Here is a 25,616-nt window from a genome sequence, read left to right as displayed (position 1 = left end):
TCAGCTTCTCTGGTCAGCTGCGTCTGTGCTGTACGTTTTGATACTTGGCTTGGGCTTTGAAACTCGTCCAGCTCCGAAATTCCCGGTCTTGGGGCGTTTCTCCCTTTGTTAGGGCCTCCTTAGCCTCCGCTCCAGTTAATGGGCTGTGAACAGAAAGCTTTCTCTCAATAATCCCACCTCCAGCCCCAGCTCTCTGCTACCAAGGCTGTGTGTTCCCAGCCTGTGCCCGATGCTGAGCCGGGTGCTGGGGGGCTGCTGGATGCGACCCTGGCCTCGGCTTCCCCCTCCCCAGCCAGCCCCGGGGTGTCCCTGCCTCTCCTCCTGCTCCAGTGGGAAGCTGTCAGAAAATCTGGCTTGTAAGGAAGACTGGGCTGATTTTGGCTGCTGTCAGCACGTAGCATGGATGTTGTTTTTAACGAAAAATGCTGAAAAAAATTAAGGCAGAGAGGGGCCCAGCCCCTCTCTCCCACCTGCCCTCCTCGCCCCGTCCCGTCCTGCCGCAGCCTCGGTGCACAAGCATGCGTGGGGCTCTGCTTCCTGCAGGCTTTCACTTTAAACTCTCAGCCACCGAAGGTTTGGCAGCTGCTGCTCGAGAGCGTTTGCCTGCCTGCCGTGCTCAGCCATTGCCTCAGTTCTGGAAGTGTCTGTGAATTTCAGGCCAGCGTGTCCAAGGAGGATCTGTATAAACCAGGGGCGTTCCTAGACGTAAATCCATGTCCTGTAACACAAAAGTCTCTCTTCTAGAAAAAGCAGTACCTGAGGTGGGCAGACACCTGAATCGATCAGCCATTTCCTTTGTTGGATTTTCTTTTTCTTTTTTTTTTTTTTTTTTAAGGCTTATGTTGTTAGTGTGATGGAAACGTAGCTCCGTGTAGTGTCGTAACACAGGCGTTGTGCTCAGAGCAAAGCCATCGTTTGGTTTAGATCAGGAGTTTGGCAGTGATCTGAGGGGTTTTAATCTGGCGTTTTACTGCAAAGGCAGCGTTTTAACCATACGTTTACTGGTCTCTGTGAAGTCAAAAAGGATGTGGGTAGGTGCAAAATCCTTGAAGCCGTGGGGTAGCTGATATGTTTGTAGTTAAAGCAGGGACCTGGGCCCCTTCCCTGCAAAGCCACACGTTGGTAGGTTTGGGGTGGAGATGCACCGGTTGTTAAAGCAGGGGGGGAGCTTTTTTAAAGCATTTATAAGGCATTTTTATAAAGCAGATGCACATAAATTCACACTAGTCACAAACCAGCTATGGAGGAGTTCTGTGTTTTGAATGAAACGTAGTGAAAGCAGGGAAGCAACCACAACAAAAACTCATTCATCTCTGTCCATCTCCGTCTCTGCCTTTCGTTGTTTGGTTTAATTCCAGATTTATTCTTTTTTTCCTAGAACGACCATTTGCAACCTCTACACGATGCCGCGGATCGGGGAGCCCGTCTGGCTTACTATGATGTCGGGGACACCGGAGAAGAACCAGCTGTGCCATCGCTTCATGAAGGAATTCACTTTCTTGATGGAAAACGCTGCTAAAAACCAGTATGGTGGATTTCAGTTTTTACATGTATACGTGTTTATGTCTTTTTAAAAAAAAAAAACAATTTTAAAATCAATTTTTAAATCTTGGTAGTAAGTGAGAAAGAATGAAAAGGCCATCCATAAATGCTTTATTTTTTAAACAGAAGTGTAGTAAGCAAGTATCCCCATGAAATGCCTCCTTCCATAATCCTCTAAATCCTGGTAAAGGCTAAACATTTGAAACGCGTCCATAGGAAGCGCGTGATGGGTGTGTATGTCTGGAAGGGGATGAACATACCTTGTGAAATGCATTCATCTACCTTTCAAAATCGGTTATCATATGATGAGCAAGGTTAGACATTCAGAAAGAGAGCCACGTGTGTAGTGCTGTCTGACCGCAAATTGCTATTAAACCTGACTTCTGTAAAATGTCCCTAAAGAAATAGTTTGCTTCGCTAGCATTCACCTCTCTGCCCTCTGGACAAAGCCCTGAGCAGTTGTTAAAAACTGAGAGAGAGAATGCTCTCAGTAAACTCAGCAGAATCTGATAAATTTACTCTTTTGTCAACAGTTCATCCTTTTTCCCCAGGGCATGAATTGGGGAAGTTTTTCAAGTGTTTGGCTCTACTGAAAATCCTAAAACGAGCACAAACATGTGGAGCTGAGTGGGGATGAGCAGAGAGCCCAGCTGTTAGCTCAGGGGAACGTGCTGGTGTGCGGTGGGGAAGGCACAGCTGCAGTGGCACCCGCTGCTCCTCACGGCCTTCAGCTTTGCCACCCAGGGGTAATTTTGTCATCTTTTCCCTCCCCCAGACGGGGAGGTCACAGTTAGTGGGCAGTGTGTGAGGGAGAAAATGTAGGGATTTGTGAGGGGGTTCAAATGCACCTTCCTAAAACAAGTTCCTACTGCACTGGAAGCTTTTCCCCAGGATTAGCCTCTTTCAGTCCCTGTCACTCTGAGCTCTGTGCTTCTTATTTACATTTAAATGGCCATTTGTTTGGGCTTGTTTGGTTTATTTTCAATATAGCAAGATTCACACTGATGGAAGCCAGAGGAAAATCAAGCCCTGTATCCTTGGCAATCTGGTTTTAAGTCTGCTTTCCTCTTCTGGCTGTCTCTGCTCAGGAAACAGGGCTAAATTTAAGCCGTAGGGATTCTGATAGTTGTAAAATATTCAAGCAGCGTTATTTTGAGGCTCAGTGAAGTTTGTCTGTTTTCCTCCCTGGGCACTGGAGCTGCTGCAGCAGCCGCCAGCACCATCTGTCGGTGCGCGGGAGGATCTTGGGCTGAGCTGCCACATGCTCGTCCTGCAGGGAAGGGAGCCTGGGAGGGAAAGGCTGTCCTGTCCTCCTTGGCAGCAGAAACTGTGCTCTACCGTACAGAAAATCAGATAATTAACACTTTTTAGAAAGGTTTTTTGTCTAGCTGGTGAAAACTGATTAGCCTGGTTAAGGACAGAGCCTTTCAGGCTGAGCTATCTTTCTTTTCCTGATGGTGTTACAGAACTTGGAGGGTGGTAGTTCTGAAAAGGAGCAGCCATTAGTGCTTAAATTGCATCACAGTTTTATGAAACAACACAGTACCTAGCTACTGTACAGGTATGACAGCAAATATCACAGCCTTCCTCCTCATTAACAGTCCCAGACCTTAAGGATGTGGGACCTGCAGCTTGGAGCGGTCATGTCAGAGGCCACAGAGTGCCACTGTCTTCTTCAGCGAACAGCAGAAGTCGGTTTTGAGGTGTTTTACAACACAGAGCTTTCAAAATAGGAAGTCCCATAATTATTGCCAAAGAGAGGAACTGGGTTGCCACAAGTCTAAACTATTTCATTTTACTTCAGATGTGTGTTCTAAAAAAGAGCTCTGCAGGTGTGGGAGAGGACCAAAGGTCAGTCCTCTGCCTTCGTGAGGCTGTTTCTGCCATCCAGGATCCACGCAGACCATGGAAGTGCTGTCAGTTTAACACGCTGAGTGTTCACCTGGAAAACATGCTGTCGAACATCTTTCTTTCAGGTTCTTACCAGCCTTACTGACTGCAGTCCTGACTAACCACCTGGCCTGGGTCCCTACGGTCATGCCGAATGGCCAGCCACCTATACGAATCTTCCTGGAAAAGCATTCTTCCCAGAGCGTGGACATGCTGGCCAAAACTCACCCCTACAACCCGCTGTGGGCACAGCTCGGTACGTGGCAAACATCTAAACCATGTAACAGCGCGGTGTAAGTGGGTACGAGCGGGGTGATTTTTATGGATCCTTGCTTCTTTTCCCCCCACATGTTCAAACTTTTTGGTTTCCCACTCAAAACAAGAGCGTGTATTTCAGGCTCAGAGGTGTTCACTGTATTTTTTTATACATGCTGTATTATTTTTTTGCACTAGCAACTATAAAATGTCACCCAAAAAGTAAAGCCCTCTTTAGTCGTCTAAGCCAGGTCTCTTAAGGTCACCTGCCCTGGTGATGATGAAGGATCCTGGTCCTTCTCTTCTCCTTTCTCTATAAAGAAACTCTGTTTTGGTATTTTGGGATGCTGCTATTAATAAGCCTGATTCTAGAAAGAACAAATCAAAGAAATTCATCCTCAAAGTGGCCATACTGTCAGTACAACAGGCAAAGGTGAACCTGGAGCCCGGTCTTCCAAGCTGTCAAAAAACCTTATGACCCATCGGAGGGCTCAAGGGGAAGGGAAAGAAGGCAGCTTCAGCTGGGCACCTGCCGCTGACACTTTTTGCCTTCGTTCTTGGCATAGGGTTGTGTCTACTGACAGCTTGCTTTTGGTAGGGAAAAGTTCAGCCCAGTTTCCAGACTATCCAGGGTAATTCAGAGCGGATGCCTCCTCTCTTCCCTAGCTATATAAGGAACCTGGGAGACCAGCCTCCAGAGCCAGGCACCGAAGTTAGGTGGTGCAAATGCTCCCTAATAGATGAGATCAGATGTCTCCCTACCAGCGTGTCACCTTACATACCATACCAGCAGCCTAGTTAGAATTCTCTGTATTAAAACCAAAATACTAGCCTAGCTGTCCTCTTCTGATTCAGTGTTTTTCTGCTGTGGGCTTGGCCTTTGAAAGATGGACAACAGTTGTCCGTTAGAGGAACCATTTGTTTTAAAGATGCAAAACATTTGTCTGTTTTATTTCCTGTTCTAGGTGACTTGTATGGGGCTATCGGATCACCTGTGAGATTAGCAAAAACAGTTGTGGTTGGCAAAAGGCATGACCTGGTACAGAGATTGCTTTATTTCCTCACTTACTTCATCAGATGCTCAGAACTTCAGGAGACACATCTTCTAGAAAATGGGGAAGATGAAGCCATAGTCATGCCTGGAACTGTTATAACGACCACGCTGGAGAAAGGAGAAGTAGAAGAATCCGAGTACGTGCTTGTCACAATGCACAAGAACAGGGGCAACTTGCTGCCGAGGGAGTCTGAAGAAACGAGAACTCCCAACTGTAGCTGTAAATATTGCAAATGTCCCATTTCCCTCGCACAAAACATAGAAGGTGTTTCACAGCAAGAGAGAGAGGACACGCAAAACACTCCTAAGGTAGAGCTGGAAACGTCTTCAGACGAGAGCAGAACTATTGTTCCTGATGATTGCCAGGAAGATGCTGCTGATGTTAAGCCACCAAGAACCTGCCTGGACACCAACCTGGACAGCGTGGTGTGCGCAGGGGCGGCTTCACCAGAAAAACGTGTATCGACAGAATCTGGTTTGGAGCCAACAGCAAACGTGTGGAGGGATGAAGACCCGCTGGAATCGGGCAACCAGGCAGTCAGTGCAACAAGGTCACCCGGTATAGCTGTGGAAAAGAAGCCTCCGGATAAGCTCTTCTGCGATACGTTTCCTTGCAGTGCTGCTGAAGCTCAGACAAAGGTGACTTTCCTCATCGGAGACTCCATGTCACCTGATTCAGACATCGAGCTCAGAAGTCAGGCAGTAGTGGAACAAATTGCGAGGCATCACAGCCCGCCAGCAGCGGAGGAAGGAGGAGTGTCTGCTGATCAGAACTGTGAAGCTAAACAAACTGGTGAGGACCAAAATAGAGACTGTGGGACAACTGAACCCTTTCCTCAAGTTGCTAACGAGCATCAGAGCTGGAATCCAAACCCATACAACGCTGAGAGCATGAGTCTGTTTGATGAATATTTTACTGATGACAGTTCAATTGAAACCCGGACTATTGATGATATTCCAGGGCAAGCAGCTACGGACCTTCTTGCTCACAACAGTAGTTTAGAGTTTTCTAAAAACCTGTGTACAAAGACTAGCAAACCACCTAGCGAATTTTGTAAATTTATGGACTCCGTTCAACAGGAGACGTACAAAATCTGCTTTGCTGAGCAGGACCAAAGAGAGAAAATCTCTATTCGTGTCCCCCATGGGGACAGAGAAAACACAGAGAAAAAGGTCGCCCCGGGAATTGATTGGGACATTCCAAGAAATGAGAGCTCGGATAGTGCCCTGGGTGACAGTGAAAGCGAGGATGCTGGGCATGATCTAACCAGGCCAAGCAGTAACTATTACGGAGGAGAGCAGGAAGATTGGGCGGAAGAATATGAGATTCCTTTTCCCGGGTAAGTGCTATTCAGCAGTAACAGAGACCAAAAAAGATGCAGCCTCTTATGTCACATGTTGGGAGGAATGCAGGCTAACTTGGCATCAGCGGTTGGAAAAGTGTCTCTTGAGCTTGCTGGTTGTAAAAGAATACGGAGAGATCAGTGGTCTGGAAAAAAATATTAATTGTGCTTTGTGATCTTGGCTCCTATCCTTTTCTTCCGCAATGGCTGACTGCAAAAGCTGACTTTAAAATGTTTCTTTTTTAAAAGTGCTTGAATGGAAGTTAAAGTAGATATGATAAATGTGCGAGTGCAACCTCTTTGAAAGCTGAATTTGGTATATACGGTTGTACATCTCCCTGATATGCCTTCCTTGCAGGTCAAAATTAGTTGAAGTGAACTCTGTCCAGCCCAGTATCGCCAATTTTGGAAGATCCTTACTAGGTGGCTACTGTTCGTCGTACGTCCCAGACTTTGTTTTGCAAGGAATAGGAAGTGATGAAAAGCTGAGGCACTGTTTGGTGTCAGATTTGTCTCACGCTGTGCAGGTAATTAAGCTCTATTTGGTAAATGTGTTTGTCGCAGTAGGAAAGGTAAATGTTTTCAAACCCACAGATCTGCAGGAAGGGGAAACGCTTACAGTCACAGCTCTCTTCAGGTGTCTCCACTCCCAGATCACCATTTTTTTTTCTCGTTTCTCAATTAATGTATCTGAAAAACATTGTTATTGCCCTGCAAATCTGGAGCACAAAAACTTAAATAAACCCGAGAGGCCTTTGGCCTTGGCAAGATGGATCTCTGTGCTGAGCCACAGAGAAATTGGAGTCCTGCAGACATTGCAGCCTGCTGAGAGCCGAGTGCCCACAGGATGCAATGCTGCTGAACCAGATTAAACACGGAGGCTGCTGTGTGTCCCTTCCCAGGCATGGAATTGTGCAGCAGTGGTGCTGAACTCCCTGTGCTCCCCCAGGACATCCCCCTTCTGTGCACGTCTGGCCACCCTGCTGCTGCTTACGGGGAGCCCACCAGCAGCACCCAGTCCTGCAGGCACACCAGCTCCTTTCAGGCTTGTCACAGCTTCTGAGGGTGCTGGCTTTGTAGGGAGAGGAGAGATTGATATCAAACGAGAGTCCTGAGCGGGCTTGTTGAGCCCACAAGATGCACTGGGGCTCCAGGAGCTCCCTTTTTAAAACCTCCCTGGCTCCTCCTCCAAAGAGGAGGCTGGAAGGAGCCGAGCTGAGCGCAGGCTGAGCTGGGTGCTCCCTCTGCTGGCCCTCCTCTCACAGCAAACCAGTGCCAAGTGGGAACAGAGCTGACCTCATGAACACACCCGTGTTCAAAAGCAAGTAGGGTTTCTGGTGCTTTCAGTTTTAGGGGTTCAAAATACAAACAATATACTTGAAAATATGCTTTAAACGTCCTCATTTTTACCTACATTCAGTCAGAACTCTTTATATCAAATACCAAAAGATAAAATTGTCAGCCAGTGCCATGCTCTCAAGCCTGGAATAAAATGTTTAATAAGAACTGTCCTTCCAAGACCATGCCTTGCTTACAATAAAGCTCTGTTTTAATGGATGGAGCACAATCCTTAGCACGTTACCGTGCCTTAGGTGAGGCAGTGTGTGGGATGCTGCCCCTGCTGTCCAGGGTAGCGATGCTTTGTGAGGAGACCTTGCCAGTTGCTGTTCTCAGAGTTCTGCTGTTCTGTTTTTGTTCCTAGCACCCTGTTCTGGATGAGCCGATTGCAGAAGCTGTCTGCATTATTGCAGACACGGACAAATGGACGGTGCAAGTGGCCAGTAGCCAGAGACGGATGATCGATAACAAGCTGGGAAAAGAAGTGTTAGTCTCCAGCCTCGTCTCTAACCTGCTTCATTCCACTCTGCAGCTTTACAAGCATAACTTGTCTCCAAACTTCGTAAGTATGAATGAAAATCGAGGGGGTGATGTTGTTAAAACATCCTTTCACTTCAGAGGCTAAAGATGTTGTAAGGTTGCTTAGTTCAGTTGTCCATAGCCACAATTTTAGTAGCCAGCACATCCCCTGATGTAGCTGCCTGAGCTGTCTGTTTAAACCCTGCTCTGTATCCAAGACAGCTGTCTCATTAATTCTGATTTAAAAAGCAATCAAAAACTTCTGCTCAAAAGTGGGAGTCTTGCCAGTAAAGAAATATCTGCTAATGTGTTACTAATTATTCACCTAGACACGGGTAGAGAGAAGGCAGTAGATGTGTGGAGTCTGGGGTGTTCTGCTTTGGGGCTGTGTGCAGTTTGTCCACGGCGCTGTGCTGTCCCTGACACGATGTCTTTCTTTGCTTTCTAGTGTGTTATGCACCTGGAAGATCGGCTGCAGGAGCTCTATTTCAAGAGCAAGATGCTGTCTGAATATCTCAAGGGCCAGATGAGAGTTCACGTCAAAGAGCTGGGTGTTGTGCTGGGGTACGATCACAAACTTCCTCAGAGCAGTGCTGCCCTGGGTTTCCTGGTGCCAAATCCTCCGCCTGGGTTTGTCCTAAGCACAGAGAATGGATTCCTAAATGGGACTGGAACCGTGGTGTGGCATAAATCACCCATGGCTGCAGGCTTCTCCTTAGCCATTGCTTGATCCCGAGGAACCCCCAGCCTCTCTCTCTTCCCTCCGGGCAGGAAGCTGGGCTCAGCACTCCAGAGCTTATCGGAGTCGTCCCTCAGTTGGTCAGTCAGCACTGAGCAACGGGGGGCACCCGAGTCCTCCAGGTTGACTTTCCCTGCATGGCAGAAAGCACCCTCCGTGTCATGTAAGGCACATAATATGTCTCCGTGGGCGTGGGGCGCAGGCAGAGGAGCTATTTACGGGGTGTTTATAGGAAGGCTGGGAATATCTCCGTGCAGGAGAGCAGGGTGAGCAGCAAGGCACACGGAGCTGGAGACGGGGAGCAGCGGCAGCGCTGTGCCAGGGCTCCCTGGTGGCAGCAGGAGTTGAGCCTGGCCCTCTGCTCCCGTGCTTTGCTCCCCAAGCCCTTGCTTGGAGGGCAGGAGGGGATGTGCTGGTTCTCCTCCCTCCATCTGCCACCTCACCTCTTTGTTGCCCCTGTGAGAAGCGAGGCAGGTAGGAGCAGAGCGCAGCGGTGCCGGTGCAGGTCTGTCACCTCTCCGTCTGAGCAGGCACAGCTGGATGCTAAAACACCCCGCTGGCTGGAGTTTGTAGCCCAGCCAGCAGTACTGCATTAGGACAGGAGCACGATTGGCTTTAATTCTACCTGGGGGATGTCCTGCCACTCTGAGCTGTGCACGCTCACAGCCCCGGTACAAACACTCGGGCTTGGGCAGGCAGCAGAGCTCCTAAGGCACTTTTTCAGCCCAGCTGTGTTTTGGGTCAGATAAATGTGACTCTTCTGCTTCCTTTCAGGATTGAATCCAGCGACCTCCCTTTACTGGCAGCTGTAGCAAGCACTCACTCTCCGTATGTTGCCCAGATACTGCTCTAAAATGCCAGAGGGCACAGACGTTTACCTCTTCCCCCTGGAAACAAAAGTGGAAGACAACTTGTTCTGGATCCTTTCTCTTTGCAGCAGCCGAAACAGCCTGCTCGCTGAGCTGCACCATCTCCATATATGACTGCACATCGTGCAAACGCTTGGAGACTTTTCCTCTCCCACTTGGTCTTTTGTAGAAAAAAAAAAAAAAAAAAAAAAAAAAAAAGGATAAAGAAAGGAAAAAAAGGAAAATGAGTAAGCCCAAGATTTCAACCATGGAAAAGTGAAAATTTTAGCGAAAGCTGAAGATCTGCATTTTTTTATCAGTTTCTGCCACAATGGCTAACTGTAATTTATACTGGGGAACGCAAGGAAGAACTGCCTTGAGAAATATTTGATGCTATTGCCAATTATAAACTTACCAAGAGAAGGCAGCAGCTGTCTTCAGACCGGCTTCTATCGATGAGGATCGTGTTCAGATCTGTAATTCTCAAGCTACAACGATTTGTAAACAGCTTCTACTTTTTCACCTGGTAGTCAAATTCTGGAGACTTCCCAGAGGAAGAACAAGGGTTGGAGGGGGACTGTTTTGTTTTGTAAAAAGCTTATTAATGAATGACACTCAGCTCCAAAATCTATTTATGATCTTTCTCCTGAGGAGAGGGAATAGTGGGGGGACAGGGAGGAGGCAGGGAGAGGCCAACGGGCGAGCTAAAGGTGGAGATTCTCTTTCTTGGCTGGATGTCGTAACCAGTATTAAATGTTTATAATGTTTAAATGTTGCTTTATATTAAGTGATGCTTTTTTTGACAACATAATCAAAATGTTAGGGAGAAAAAAAAAAAGAACATTGGCTGAAGTTTCCCCATGGGGCCCCCAGAACGACATGACTATTACCTCTAACTTTTTTACAGTCTGTAATGTTCTTGCAACATCGTATTATTTTTACAGCAGTCAGCCAGCTATTGAAATAATGAGCTAGAAGTAATTGTACCAAAGCATTGGGGAAAAAATGAACAGACTATTACCCTTAATTGCTCAGGTAACTAATTGATATATTTTTTAAAACCATTCTACAAAAAAAAATGAACATTGATTACTCCATAGAGTAGTAATATCAAAATTATTTTTGGACAAAGTATACCCTCAATGCAGATGGCTCTAATCCCTTTTCTACTCACTCGTGTAATTACCAGCAGGAAATGTTGTTTATTTTATTCTCAGCATTTCTCCTTTACTCAGCCATCACCGTTTTGTCACTGTATATACAACAGTTGTAAGAATAGCTGATGGAACCAATCTGGTGTAAGTAATGTAAATATCCAGTGGTAGGTGGATTATGTTTTCAAAGGCTCTACTACCTCAGTTTAACTGGACACTTCATTATGGGCTTTTCTTTGCTTATTTGTCCTAGCAGCCAATTCATGTTGCTGATGTTTGGTTCTGTTTTCATCGATTGCATTCAGTATATTGAGCTTCATGGATTATCCACAGAAGTAGGAGATACGTGTTCACTTGGTCACTGAACTGCATAAGTGATTCTACAAATATGCCATTCTGTAATCATATTTTCGATAGCATAGCACGCCTTCTATTGTTGTTTGCAGAGTTATTTTACATACAATCTATTTTAACCATTTTATAAACTTGAAAACAATAGGAGAGATCCCTGCCCCGCTGCTGTCAATGACAAAACTCTCCTTCCTTCCTTTGCTGGGGCCAGATTGCACCCAGGGTGTTTTTTCAGTGATATTTAAAATCTGTAACTCAAGACTCTGTTCCAGGGAAGAGCTACATGGGCAAACCCACACCAATTTCCGTGCAGGACTGAGTCAACGTTAGCGAGCAAACCCGACTTCAATACAGGCAGTGTCATTTAAAACTCTTTTGTATATAAAATCTAATGCTGACTGCTGCAGGGAAGAAACTTGTGTTTATTGTGTGATCTAAGGAAATGTTTCTCCCCTATTCTTTAAGCGTCCTCTCCTCGCCACACAATTGTGTTACATCTGGCTTTTGGAATGAGCACAGAATGCAGGGGCCCAGTTGTGTAAACACGTTTTTAATGAAATATAGGATTGAGCTCAGAATCCGAATTTTTAACTCTTTGCCATGGTGTAGCCACTAGTTCTGATTCTGAACGTCGTTCGTGGATCTGCAGCCGTAACCTCATCGTGGTGGAGCCGCCAGGCTTGGTGCTGCCGGGTGCTGGTGCCGTGGTCCCGATGCCGGAGCCACCGGTGGCTGCTGCTGCTGCTGCTGCCTGTGGTATGTGCTCGGATGTGTTCAACCTGAGGGCTTGGTTGGGAAGCTCTGCACCATCATCCTGCCACCTCACGGTTGTGCTGACAGCGCACTGGGACAGGACGCATCCTGCTCTCCATGTAACCATCAGTAGGCAAGTCATGGGTAGTGCTTTGAAGCGGATTTGACTCCTGAGCACGAGAAGCCCTGGCACAGCTTGAGATTGGCGTTGAGAAGAGAGCTGGTGCTCGGTGGCATCCTCCTCTGCTGCCTTCTGCCTGACGCAGCCCATTACCATCACTGCAATGATTTGTTGGGTCACTCCGAGGAGAGGAGGCCACGGATGCGGCTTCCTCGCCGTGTGCCCGGGGCTGCCGGCGGTGTTTGTTTATTGCCATCGTGGGGAAAACGCGAACGAAGCTGTCGTGTGCTGGGGAGGTTTTCTGGAAGTGAACTTCTCGGGTACGTGAACAACGTGGTACGTGTGTCGATTTGGTGAATAATACAAAAAGGGATCTTTCACAGGACTGTAGCGTTGGCTTTTAAAAAGTATATCACAGTTGTTTATGTGAATAGGCGACTAATGCGTTTGGTTTCTTTTGTTCCACTATTATCAATCTCCATTAACATGTCTTAATTTTCTGGCTGAAAACTAAGTGTACTAGGCACGAAAATTAGCAAATGTTTTTTTTGTTTTGTTTCAATTGGCAAACACTGGGCTGCTAAGAACAAAAAATATTTCAAAGAAAGGATTTTACACCTTGCCTCTGTTTTCCCTATGAGATATTATAGATGTTTTATGACAATTTTTTTGCTTTCTCTAAATTATTTAGATGGTGGTACTTGTAAAATGCTGGGTAAAATGTACATACTTGTTCTCTCTTCTGTTTTTGTATATATTTCCCAAGATGTGCACTTGTATTATAACAACCATTCCCAATTTTAGGGGAAATTTGTGCAATAAATACAGTATGTCAATTTATTCCTGGGACATTTTCTGTATTTTTTTTATGCTTGCAGTAAGAGCATGCTGGTGATGCTAAAATCTTTAAGCAGCTCAAGCTTGACACCTGTGCGCCTCTTCCCACACGTCCCTTTTGGGGTCTGCTTCGTGGTGCTGCAGCCGTTTACTTCGGGGTCTCTCAAGGAATTGGCCATTTCGGATGGAGGTTTGTGCTCGCTGTCCCTTGGCTGTGAATGGGGATGGTGCAAAAAATGGCATCAGATAGGAAGGTGGTCCTGAGCGTCTTCGCTGCTGCTGGAGGAGATGTGTGCATAAAGCAGTGCTCCTCTCTGGGCTGCACATCGCTCCAAAATGTGTCCCACTAGCAGGGTGTTTGTAATCACTTCCCTACAAGAGAAGAGAATTTTGCACGGAGAACTTGGTGTTACCAGAGCAATGATCATGAGGTGCCCTCCTGACAGGGGATGCGCGAGGTTAGCGGGGATCATGTGTCTCCACGTGGGTGTTTGGCCAGAGATTGTTAGCAGTAAACTCAGCAATAGAACCGCTGCAGCATCCAGAAAATGCTGATGGTAATGCCCAGAACTGATTTCCCTCTTAGATCTCCAGCCAGATGGATACAGCACTCGCTAGCCCCTGGTTTTTCATGTATTGCTCCTCTTCTGGAATTCCCTTGATTTTCCTGATGCACAGGAGAAGTTAACTAACCACTGCCTGGCCAAAAGCAGGCGTGCAAGTGCTGCAGCACCCTTCATGCACGCCCTGTGCAATTCCCCACGGCTCCACAGAGGAGCAGTGGCTTTGTCCTGTGCAGTTTAGGGCACCATAACAGTGGCACCGCTCCGGGGGCACAGGGTGGGAGGCTGCTCGCGGCCTCGCTGAGGTCTGCACGAGCACGGTGCTGCTGGGCGGCTCGTCCTGAACCCCTCTTGTGTTGTCTCTGCGAATGTGATGCTCAGATTTGAACATTTCCCATTCCAAACAGTGGCCTTGTAACTGGAGTTAAATGCAAGCACACACCCTGGGGATGCGCGTGTCTTTCTGAGGCTGTGTGCTGAAAGCAACGCCTCTGTTTATGCTCTGCAGTGTGCACATTCTGTTCCAGCCATCCCCTGACTTTTTTCATGTGCTACAATAACAGCTACAGGCTTCGTACACCAACTGCGTATTCTTCTCGTCTTGCCTGTGCACAACAAAATCATCTTTGCTATCGCTACAGGCAATTCGAACTGCATCAGTGCTTGGATTGGGGACGTGTCGCTAGCTCGCTGGAGATGCTGTTTTCCCAGAATCGCTGCTTTTTTCAGCTTTGACAAAGAAACAAAAGTACAAACCCTGGTAGGATCTCTGCAGGCTTTTGGAACAGCATCTGATTCCCCAGCAACGTGGGCTCTGCCACCACGGAGCCTCCCGAGGGGCTGCGGGTGCCCCTGGGACATGGGCCAGGGAGCAGCAGTGAGGGGCAGCGTGTCGGGGAGGTGCTGCAGCTCTCCTTGCCCCGGCAGGACCCAAGGTACCACGGCTGGGCAGCATTTTCTGCCAGGGCACAATCTGCTGTGCGTCCCGCGTGGCCGGGTGCATCCCGCGGGCTGCGTTAATGCCCCTGGAAAGGAGCCGCTCCCGAGGAGCCTTCGGCCTCGTGCCACCCTCTGGGGTCTGGCACGGGTCCTCTGCTCTCTTGCAGCCCATCTCCGCCTTGGAAGCATAGTAGCACACGGCCCCATGTCACGCTCCTTTCTTTGTTTATTTTCATTACCCAAAATATTTGTACAGCAGCAGAGCTGTGTTTTAAACCTCCGCCTGTTCCAGCTGTTTGTTCCCAGCTGGAGCTGAGGACATCTGCTCTGCGGGGCGGGCGTCACCGCGCGCGTTTCGGCTCCAGCTGCGCTCCGGGGCAGGCAGCCTCGGCAGGGCACCGGGCGCTCCCAGCACCCGTAAGGACTGCGCACCAGAAAAACGTCCAGAAAAGAGGCAGTGCCAGCACGCAGCTCTCCCAGGGCTTGGAGATGTTACCGGTGAGGTGCGCCTCCCACCCCGGCCCCACCAGCAGGGCCATGCTCGGTGCTGGGGGCTTTGTTCCCAGCCTTCACCCATCCCACGCTTTCCGAAGCACTGAGAGAGGGGAACTTTCCCCGCCCGCCCGCCTTTGGCTGCTCTTGTTTGGTTTCCAACCACCGTAACCAGACCTTTCAGCTGGGGCTCGTTTCCCTCCTCACCTCCCTGGCGCGAGCTTTGGTGCTGAGCAGCCCCCGCGTGGGCAGCACCGCGCCACCGAGGTGCTTGCAAAGGGTGAGCTGGGGAACAGGGTGCAAAAGGGGCTGCCCACTTGATGTTTTTTTTCCTGCCAGAGCCACTTCTCACTTCGGAGAATTTAGATTCCTCCGAAAAGAACAGACGTGGTAATTCTTCCACAATTACTTCAGAATTACAGCCACAGGCAATTATGTTTTCCAGCAGCTTCTTGGGTGCACTGAATCCTAAGAAATTAAGCCCCAAGTTTTCAAGGAGTAGATTTATTAATAGCAGCTGTAACTAGACATCCTGCCTAATTCTGATCACTACCAAAAGAGCAGAAAGAACAAGGGCTCCTGTTTGCACGCATTGCCAGGAAGCCTGATAGAACTGGAGGGAGATATTCTTGGCGACCAAGATAATTACAGCTGTGCTCCTTGTGCTGCAATAATTAATGATCCCGCACTTTATTCCACGGGCTTGTTTTTCTTGTGCAGCTCAAATAGTTTAATAAAGGTCTTGATCTCTGTCGTTTCACATGACATTGTTCTGACACTGGTGAGGCTGCAAAACCCATCAGCCTCTTATTTTGCAAAATAGGGTTTAAATCTGCGAACCATTCCTTAAATTATAGGTTAGGATAAACCCGGCTCTTCCCATGGAAGCAGAGTTTTTTAAGAACTGAAGTGACTCGGTTTTAAAATCAGGGACCCCATCCTCAGCTGGAGAGCTCTGCCCTGCCTCTGGCTGACTGCGTCCCCTCGCAGCCGTGCATTCCCACTCCCCTTTTGGGAGGGGAAACAGTCCTTAACCTAAACACAACTTTTCAAAGACGTCGTCGTGGGCTGTCACATCCTCGCCTGTGTTTTCCCAGGCTTTGCTCGCTGGGAAAGTGCTGACCCCGCTGCGTGCGGCTTCCTGGGGCAGGTTGCCCCCCGCCCCGCCGAGGAGCCGCGGCTTTTGGCAGCGCTCCTGGGAGCCCGCGTGTGCACGGGAGAAGGCCCCGGGTTTGTAACACGCTCAGCCGGGGCAGTCGGAGGGGAAACGTCCTCCATCAGCGGTGTCTGCCCTCTGCTTTCCCTGCTTGCAGTCAGCACAGGAGCTCGTTAGGCATCTCTAATTAATTTGTGACTCGGCTGTTTCCCCTTTGGACCATCAAGCGGGGAGGCAGCTGAGCGTCATTACTGCAGCGTGTGGCGGTCTTGGTGGCGCAGGGAGGAAATTACTTTCTCCAGCAGGATTGCAGCCCCCTCCTTGCCGAAGCGTGCCCGTGTCACCAAGGATTTCCGGACCACTTTTCCCCGAGGGATGTGGAGCTGTTACCTCCCCCTTGTGCTGCTGCTGCCAGCTCACCGCCGGCGGTGCCAGGCCCCAGGAGTTGCCCTGGTGCTGCTGATGCTTCCCACCCGTCCCTCCTCTGCCTCCTGGGCGCAGGCTCCTGTCGAGCTTTGCTTTCTTCAGTTGCCTATTGAATTACTCTCGCTGCTGCTCTCGGTCACAGCTCCTTTACCATTTGTGTGCATCCCGCTTTGAGACCGCAACTGGAAAAATCTCCGGGGTGGTTCCTGCTACCTCAAGGTCTCTTTAACTACAAGCCCACAAATTGTTTCCATTTCTCTCGGTCTCTTCTTAAAAAGTGCAGCTCGTTTGTAACTCCCTCCTGGAGACAGAGTCAATTAGTAGTTCACAAAATAGCAACTGCTACTGCGAGTGTTTATGTAAAAGAAAACACTTCTGCTGCAGAGGCAGCTCTGCCCTGGACAAAGCCAGCAGTGAAACCCAACTGTTTAAACGCAAGGCAGACATCTGTGGAAAGAATCTGCCCACTGGCCAAGACTCGGAGAAGAGCATTAGTCACTAGCACGGTTTGAAGAGTTCAGCTGCTGAGATGCGTGCTGGTAACACCCCCGGCTCTCCGCTCGCTGGGATGCTGCTGAGCCTTCCTGGGGCGCTCACAGGGCAGCTCCTCCAGGAGAGTCAGAGTTTGCTGGTTCAGTTGCAGTCGTTGCATATGCAATTATTAAATTCATCTTTCCTTGACAATACCACTCTTGGTGCTGCAGTGCTTCTGGAAGTGGGTGTCCCCAGGCCAGACAGAGCTCTGCACGAATTTCACTGCGTTCCCCTTTTGATGGAAACACCAAACACCTCTGCAGATGTAGCTCTGCTGACGCCCAGGTGGCAGCCTCCATCGCTGCTTCAGTATTTCAGGCCAGGGGACGGTTGCATCTCAGCTTTCTCCTAGGTGGAGTGCTTGAAAATGGAAATAAATTCCTTCTGCCTCGGTGTCATCACTGCTGCCCCACCCGATAGATCTTGTCCAATTTCTCAATTCACCGCATGGCAGCACGAAGCAAAGAAAGGCAAGAAAGGCAGCCCCTTCTGCCCTCAGCAAGAGGAATCCCTTCCACGCAGGTGCCCACAGGAGGGCATTTCTGTGCTCAGGTGGCAGCCGGTTCCAAGGGATGGTGCATGGTGGAGCCGTGCACTCAGGACCTTGCGTCACCGCGTGATTCATGTGTTCACCTGCCCTTCCTCTGGCCTCTGTTCCGCCTCGTTGTCCTTTGCTCCCTACAGGTTGCAGCCAGGGAAACTCTTCCTGTGTCTCGCACACGGCGCTGCCTTTCGTTCCAGGAGACCCCCAGGCGGCTGCGTCGCAGCACACAAAAACCCGAGGGGCGCAATCAGAATCGCAGAATCACAGAGGGAGCTGCCTGGAAAGCGCAGCTCGGAGGAGCACTTCCCTCTCCCCTCCTGTTTCCCCCAGGTGCGATGCAAGTTGCAGGCGCTGCCTCTTGTCCCTCACAGCTCTGCCCCTGGGGTGAAGCCTCCTGGGGAGGCAGCTCCCTCTGTGGGGCTGGGGTGGGATGTCCGGGTCTGTGTTGAGCATCGCGCCCACGCTGTGTGCTGGAAGGATCTGTGAGCGGCTCCTCCGGGAGCTGGTGCTGTGCCCCGACCCTTCTGCATCCCCCCTGCAGCTGGGAAAGGACAAACATAGTCAGGGCTCTTTGGTGGTGGAGGTGGAAGGGAGCCCGTGGTGCCTGCTGCAAGGGATGGGGACAGAGGCCACCACTGGCCATCACCGCCGGTCGCCTTCCTGCCACCGCATCTGCCGCGAGGTGGAACTGCCGGGAGACTTTGCCGAGGGGAGGAAGGCAGAAAAACCACGCCGAGTGGCAGGAGAGTCGTCTGCACGTCTTCTCGGAGTTAAAAATAAACAGGATTTTGCTCGCAGAAGGCAGTTTGTTCTGCTGTGCTGCTGATGGCATGCGAGCACGCTGCGCGCTTCTGCAATTGAAGGCCAAAAGCGCCATGCCAAAAATGGGAACTTTCTGGATATTCTGCATGCCTGAGATTGAATGGTTTCGCCGAGCCGCCTGATACCATCGCACCCCTGTGGTTGTGCTTGCGTGGGGGAACCAAACACCTCATTAGCTCCACGGGGTCATTAAATACCAGAGAGCAGCTCAGAGGGGATGACGAGGAGCTCTGTCACCGTGCGGAGAGGTGATAAAGGCAGCTGCCGAGGGCTGCCCCGGTGTTGGGGACAAAATTTAGCAGCGTGCAGGAGCTGAGAACTTGCGAGCTCACTCGTGTCAGTGGGAGCTGTTTTCAAGCCTCTGCTCCTCAGAGAAATCAGGCTAGCAGCATGGAGATGTGACTAAAACCAGAGGATGATAGAGGGAATTTTGGCCTACATAGCTTCGCAGTGAGTTCACGGCGCATTCCTGGCTCCCAGGCCGGCTCTGAGCCTCCTCAACTATGCAAGGTTTCTTCGTAATCAAATTATAGTTTGTACACACGGGCAGGGACACAAACACCCGGCCACGTCTCTTCCTACGGACGTTAGTGACAGAGAGAAGGCTCCGTGGCTGCGAGGGGTTTGCGGATGCTGATGCCAGCAGCGAGGAAATGCCGAGAGTCTTCCCCAGCCCTGGGCTCTGTTCGAGTGGTGTTGTGCTTCTCGTAGCGCGTCACCGACGGGGAGCACATTTTCTGTTTTCTGCTGCACAAAGCGGAGAAATCGCTTGTCAGGCAGTTATTAGCAATTTCTTAATCGAGTTGATTGCAAGTTGAGAAAAAGTCTAGACTGCTGGCCTGGCGCTTGGCAGTGCGGGGGTTGTTTATTATTCTTCCACATGCTCGGAGAATTACTCCGTTTGCTTAAAAGCGGGGAGGGCTGCAATCCTATTTACTCTGCTCTTTATCATATTTGAACTGGCTCCCCTCCGCAGGCAAACCGTGTTTTCTGCGGGCTCGGTGTTGTCAGCCAAAGCGTTGTCCACTTGCAAATGTCAGAGATGCAGGGAAGGATAACATTGAGTTATGCAAGTGCTTGGCTTTTTGCCTCTGAAAATAACTACTCAGGAGAAAAATACAAATAACATTACTTGTTCTCTCCGGGTTATAACAGGTCACCGTCGCGAAATCGCCAGCGTTTGTGAAATCATCTTGCAACCTTTAAATGTACAACTCTAAGCAGAACCCAGAGATTAATTACGGTAATTTTTCATTAATTAAGGAAGTAATGACAGATTTTGGAATCAGATGTGTTAAATTGGCCACTGATTGCTGGTGCAGGGTTATAGCCCTGGAAAGAATCAGTTCTTCTTTTGATTTTTGGTGTTCAGCTTTATCGACCCATTCTCTCACCCACCCTTCCTTTTCTAGTGGCTCTTGGCACGGGGCTTCCTATACACGAGGAATATCTTTCAGCTAAGGTTTTAACTTGATTACAACAACAAAGGAAATGCAAATGTGGAGTCACTGGCTCCAGATTGCTTCCTGTCAGGGCAGGTTTTTCCCCTCCTCCCCCTCCCCGTCTTCGTTTTTTTCAGCCTAGAGTTTGGACATCTGTATGCTGTTGCTGGATGCCTCAAATATCCAGACAGGTCCATATGCTCTTTTAGCTTTTGCCAGCAAAGTGCTGAGGCTGGAATCAAATACGTCCAGGTTTTGTGCACAAAGAGTGAAACGGCAGGAGAAAGACAAGCCCTTCGATAAAAGCGCCTGATCAGACAGAAGGAAAGGGAGCAGTTCCACCACGGTGCGTGTCTCTGGTGGGGTAAAAACTTCTGGCTCTGAGCAAATCAGCTGGTTTTATTTCAGACGGTATTTTATAGCAATTTTGAATGTTTTTGTCAGTTCTTACTCTGCTTTACGGGGCAGACAGCAGGGCCTGGTGCCCTGGCTGCTGCCCTTGGCGCGCGGCCCTTTGGCAGCCCCGCGGGCACCCAGCCGTCCCCCTCTGACTTCAGCCCAGCCTTTCGAGGGACTCGCCAGAGGGCAACGCACCTCTCGACGGTGCCTTTTTCACATTTGGACACGGAAATGTCAGAGGCAGGTGAGGAGCTGTGTGCTAGCAAGCGCTGCTGGCCACGGGGCAGCCGGTAGGGCTTTGATACGAGCAGCGCTCCCTGTCCTCGTTGGCAGGTTTCAGGCTCCGTGTCAATGGGCATCTTTGTTTTCACAGCAAGGTCAGCAAGCCAGCAGCAAACAACCTCACTCGCTGTTTGCTTTACAGGCTGTGCCTAGCACGGGACTGCGGTCCCAAAGGCACAGCCACATAGGCACTGCCCGAAACAACACCTGGTGTGAGGGGCTCCGGAGTGCGGCCGCTCGCTGGCTCCCATCCCCACCACGAAGCCCTGCCCATGGAGATGCCCCCGGCTGCCCTCAGAAGAAAAAAATGCCCAAAGCTGCCCAGAACCAGGGTGCAGTGACCGGTCACCGTCTCCACAGGATGCGTTCACCCACAGCAGCTCCAGCTCCTCATCCCTGTCCCCATACCCACAGCCAGCGCTCAGCTCCTGGGGAACAGCAGGGACCAGGGAGCATGAAAATCCAGGGAAATTGTCACCAGAGGCAAAGCGTAAGGAGAGAAACATCATGTGCCCCATATTTAAAAATCGTTAGGTTTCCCATTTGTTCCCGTCTTGATGATTAGGGCTGAAAAATAAAGGTTTGGCTGTGATGACAACCTCTATAGCTGCTGGCATGTAAGCAGTCTTCTAGTTTCAGCCTTTGGGGAAAATGTGTGTGGGAAAGGAAACCTGTGCTAGTGTTGAGTTAAACAGAAGAGGAAAGATGGGTTTTATGTTTAAAATTTTTGTTATCATACAGCAGAAAGATGAAGTTAAAGATCTCAGAATTCTGACATTTTACCTTGACCCTTTGCACTGCACGTGGGGAGCTGTGCCTCGCAAGGGGCAAAGTGAGTGGTAGGATACGGAATGACTGCTTCATACTCACTTCTCATTTTGCAAAAATGATGTGCAAGCTTACAAGCTTCTGGAACGTAATTTCAGAAATTGAAATTTGGAGTGCCAAAAGGCTGTTTTAGGAAGGTCAATAGTCTTATCTGGGTAGGCGGTTGGTGTCGCAACATTGCAGAAATGTAACTGCCCTGCAAAAAATTGCACAAAATTCCCAACTGTCTCTGTGCATTCACCATTTCAGGCACTTTTACTGAGCCATAACAAACACAGAAAATTAATCATCAGAATAAGCAAACATGGTAAAGCTGTCTGAACAGTGTCTTCCCATTGGGGGACCCCAGAACATTTTGTTTTACTCTAGTCAGGCGGAGAATAAGTTTGTGCCTTCCTTGCGGTGTGGTGAACACATCCTTAACTAGCCTTTGTCAATGATGTGAACGAATCTCTGAAGGGGATTTTTTTATTTTTATTTTTTAAAGCTGAGAAATCAAAACTGATAGCCTAAAAGCCATATTGGAGAGCAAAGAAGGAAATTGGCCAACTAGAATAGATGTAATGGGAATGAGAATTGTATATAATACTTGAAAACACAAGAAAAAATATCTTGGTGATTGTGCATTTTTCCCACTGGGAGAGCTGAGGAAATTGATTTTTACCCTGAAGAACCTGGGGACGTGTGCATGATGGTGAGAGGTGTGAGATGAAAAGGCAACTTTGCAAGTGGCGGTGATGCCGAATGACTGCAGGCACACACCAGCACAAGACCACGCACTACATAGTTTAGCCGATCTTTCCAAAGTCACAGACATTTGAAGTAGAAACATTTAATCTCCTTAGACTGCGATCTATCTGTATAAATAGCAGCACACCTTTGCTTCTTATACGTACGGCTACACATATGATTATTTTTTTGATAAATAAAATATGATGTGGTGATGCTTAATTAGGGTAGTGATACAATCCAGACAAAAGGGAAGTAGATTTTCCCTTCCACACAGACAACAGGCATCCTGCTTGACCACATCCTTTAATCCCAGCCCTGAAATTACTCACTTGTGAAAGCCTCTTAATTGTATTTAAATACATAGGCTTCACCATGTGGAGACATTAGCTGTAACACCAGTAAGCAGTTAGGATCATGACACTCATTTCCATTGTTCTCGAGATATTTGGGAAAATAAACCTGACAGGTGAAATAGCCCCTGGAATAATTGCAGCTATTACAGCCATTACACATCCAAATTCAGGTATTTTTGGAGTGAGGAAAGTCTTGTTTCACGAGCCAGTTGAGCCGAGCAATTAAATGGGAATAGAAGCGTTTGATCCTAGTTGGTACCTCTATATACACTGCTCGATGCGTGTCCACTGGCTGATGTACTAAAAGTAAGAGAATTTGTGGGAAAAAGAGAAAGGCATTCTTAGGCCACTAATTTTATTCCCAAATCGAGTACCCATTTCTGCATTATTTTGGTTGCAGAAATGCCAAACAGCTAGAATAGCTGGTAGAATGAGTTAATTTCTAACAGCCAGGATTAGGATTTAAATTATCACAGATCCATGAGAACTTCCATGGCGTAGATTTCAGGTTACATGTTTTGTTCTGTCTTCCATTAAGTTTTTTTCCTAGCCAATTGCACTTGGGGACTTATTAACTAATCTTTTACATGATGCCTAACTATAAACTGAGCTGATAAAGAAAAATTGCTCGATTTGCTCTTAGATCTCTGGTTAAAGAGAGAGAAAGCATGAAGGAAAAAAAAATATGAACAATAATCATTTAATAAAGAAGGCTTCATGCTCCAATTCTTTTCCACTTCTCCTCGATTTGGATTTCTGGCAGGGGATCTCGGAAGATTCCCACACTACCGGAAATAACATTTTATTTATTAAAGTTGAAAAAGGATAATGTGTTCTGCCAAAGAACTTGTACAAACTTCTGACCTTTGGAACAATAATAGGCATGGTATTTGGGAATGGTAATTTTATTACTGCAGTTCAAAATTAACTAAAAAAATATAGTCGTGATAGACTTTATGGGAGCGAGACACTTTCCTTACCTGATGGTCAATCTAGAGAGCATCTTATATCGTTTCTCCCTAGCGGAAACAGTGTAATGACTTTGTGAGCTTATGAATAGTTGCTTTTAAGACCAGGGCCATCCATTCAACTGTTGTTGTGCCTGCAATGGTACTAGGCACAACACCAAAAAGGTTTACAGTTAAGGAAATGTCAAATTTCCTCAGATTTGTCTTTGAAGGAAACACTAGAAATATTATGAACCAGCGTGGAATGGCCATTAACGTCCTTCAGTACAACAACGACAATTGTGCCATAAAGGGCAAGCGGTAAAGAGAACTGGAAGAAATACTGGAGAAAGGGAAGAAACAAGAACACTCTTGTTTATTTGGAAGGAAAGAGGGAAAAAAAAAGGACATTGAAGCACAAACACAAGCTGTGTGCCTGCATGGCTTTCATCTCATGGCTTTACAAAACTTGGCGTGAGGAAGGAAGTCTTCCAGGGCTGCGGTCCCCAGGGGCAGCCCTTTCTGGAGATGCAGGCCTTCAGGGGATGCAGAAACGGGCCTTTACTCACTGCTGCCAACCCAGGGGCATTTTGAGCCATTTTAGTGCCTTTTTTAGGGCTGAAACCCGGATCCTGGGAGTGCAGATCATGGCACTGCCCAACCTGTGCCACGCAGTGGTTGAGGCTCTGGTGTTGTGCAACGCCTGCCCTGAGCGCTCAGCGTCTGAACCCACAGCCATAAAGGTGAGAATCGACATTATTTTGTTAAATGTGTACGTATTTTATTAGATGTGGTTGTGGAACACACTGTGGGCAGGAGCACGGGGATGAAGACATCATGTTAGTGAGAAGAACAAGACCCTTGCCCAGAAATGCTGTGTGACTGGGAGAAGTGTGTTTTATTTGACGCCCAAACGGGACTAACGCAGAAAACGGTGCCAGGAACGGCTGCAGGGAGCGCACCCCGAAGCGGCCATACCCGGACCCCCTCAGCCCCCGCTGGGCGGGAACCCTCCGGCACTACCCCGCGCATGCGCCGCGCCCCTCCCAACCCTCGCGAGCCTTCCCTCCGCGCCGCTCCCCGCCCCGCCCCGCCCCGCGGCAGGGAGGGGCGGGGCGAGCGGGAGGGGAGGGGCTCCCACAAGCCCCGCCCCTCGGCCTCCCTGCTGATTGCTTTGGTTAAAGGGCCCGCTCTCGCGTTTTTTCCCCGTTTGGGCGGGGGGTGGGAAACCGGGGCGGCGGAAGGGACAGGAGGGGCAGAACGGGCAGAAACGCGAGGAGGGGGAGCGGCGGGGCCGAGCCGAGCCGCAAAGCGGGGCCGGGCGGCGGAGGAAAGCCGCATCTCGGCGGCTCCAACTTCCCCGCCCGCCCGCGTGGCTTTGTGCGCGGGCGGGTGTCCGCGGGCGTGAAGGCGCGGGGAGTCCCGCTCGGGCCGGGAAGTTGCCGCGCTCGCGGCTCGGCTCGGCACGGCCCGGCCGCCGCGGGGGCCGCGCGATGGGCGGCGGCGGCCGGCGGAGAGCGAAAACGGAGGCGGCGGTGAAGGGACCAGGAGCCGGGGGCACCTGCCCCGAGCCCCGCTGCTGAGCCGGGAGCAGCCGGGAGCAGCGCGGCCTCCCCCCCCCCCCCCGCCCACCCCCAGCTCCGCTCCGCTCCGCGATGAGCGCGGCCGTGGAGCCCCGGGCCAAGCAGGCGCTGCGCAAGAAGCCGGCGGAGAGGACGGCGGAGGTGAGCCCCGAGCCCTCCGGGGTGGGGAGGGGGCTGCAAACCCTTGGTACCGCAGGGAGAGCCCCTACACAGCCAGCACCGCTCGTGGGACCCCCCTCTGGGCACCCCCCATGGGGTGGGGGGACCCCACCCGCACCCCCTGCCGTGGGGTGTCCGCTCCCTGCGTGACTGATGGAGCTCTTCCACGCCTGCCTCTCCTCTTTCTGTCTCCTTCCTATCAGCCCTCTCTTTCCCCGATCCCTTTTTTCCTGTTGCTCAGCTCCGCTCGCCCAGCAGCGTTCCCCTCTGCATGCCCTTTTTGCGATAGGCACCCCTGATTTCCCCCTCCAGGGACCATCGTGGAGTTCTACAAAAATATCACCTTCTTTGGGGTAAAACTGCCTTAAAATATAAGTTCTGCGCAGCCAGGTAGCTTTGAGGCACCAGATATCGCGGTGTCCAGCGCCTTGGTGCTTGCTGATTTATTTTTTTTGTGGGTTCCTGCGGACACCAGGTGTGCGCAGGTCTGAATTTGCCGAGGTATCTCAATGAGGGGAAATCCTAAAAAGAAAATCAAAGCCCCTTGCTAATCTGGCTAATAGCACCTCTAAAAATGATTTAAAAAATCTTAATTCCCTCGCTAATCTGGCCCTTTTTTTTTTTTTTGGCAGGCACTTAGAGACACTAAGCAGCGAGCCTACTCGTGATTA

The 25,616-nt window shown here is 49.5% G+C and overlaps 2 protein-coding genes across 9 annotated transcripts in view; both read left to right on the top strand.

Annotated features, from left to right (window-relative positions):
* The window catches only part of FNIP1 (folliculin interacting protein 1), a 65,152-nt gene extending 52,405 nt beyond the window's left edge, over positions 1-12,747 (top strand). For all 4 annotated transcript variants that reach the window (XM_082771645.1, XM_082771644.1, XM_082771647.1 and 1 more), the window contains 7 exons: positions 1,379-1,525; positions 3,519-3,688; positions 4,653-6,081; positions 6,443-6,611; positions 7,787-7,984; positions 8,390-8,505; positions 9,455-12,747. In XM_082771645.1, the coding sequence (XP_082627771.1) occupies positions 1,379-1,525; positions 3,519-3,688; positions 4,653-6,081; positions 6,443-6,611; positions 7,787-7,984; positions 8,390-8,505; positions 9,455-9,533 (2,308 nt within the window). In that variant the 3' untranslated portion in view covers positions 9,534-12,747. The remainder of the gene's footprint in view (positions 1-1,378; positions 1,526-3,518; positions 3,689-4,652; positions 6,082-6,442; positions 6,612-7,786; positions 7,985-8,389; positions 8,506-9,454) is intronic.
* Positions 12,748-24,408: 11,661 nt separating this feature from the next.
* Positions 24,409-25,616, top strand: part of RAPGEF6 (Rap guanine nucleotide exchange factor 6) — a 123,505-nt gene continuing 122,297 nt past the window's right edge. For 2 of the 5 annotated variants that reach the window (XM_082771953.1, XM_082771954.1), the window contains exon 1: positions 24,411-24,927. In XM_082771953.1, coding sequence (XP_082628079.1) covers positions 24,859-24,927 — 69 coding nt within the window. In that variant the 5' untranslated portion in view covers positions 24,411-24,858. Of the gene's footprint in view, positions 24,928-25,616 lie in introns of all 5 variants that reach the window. The other 3 variants (XM_082771956.1, XM_082771952.1, XM_082771955.1) reach the window with 3 other exon arrangements.

The sequence above is a fragment of the Aythya marila genome (assembly GCF_965140915.1).
Source record: "Aythya marila genome assembly, chromosome: 14".
Taxonomy (NCBI): domain Eukaryota; kingdom Metazoa; phylum Chordata; class Aves; order Anseriformes; family Anatidae; genus Aythya; species Aythya marila.
This window is presented reverse-complemented; position numbering and strand designations above follow the sequence as displayed.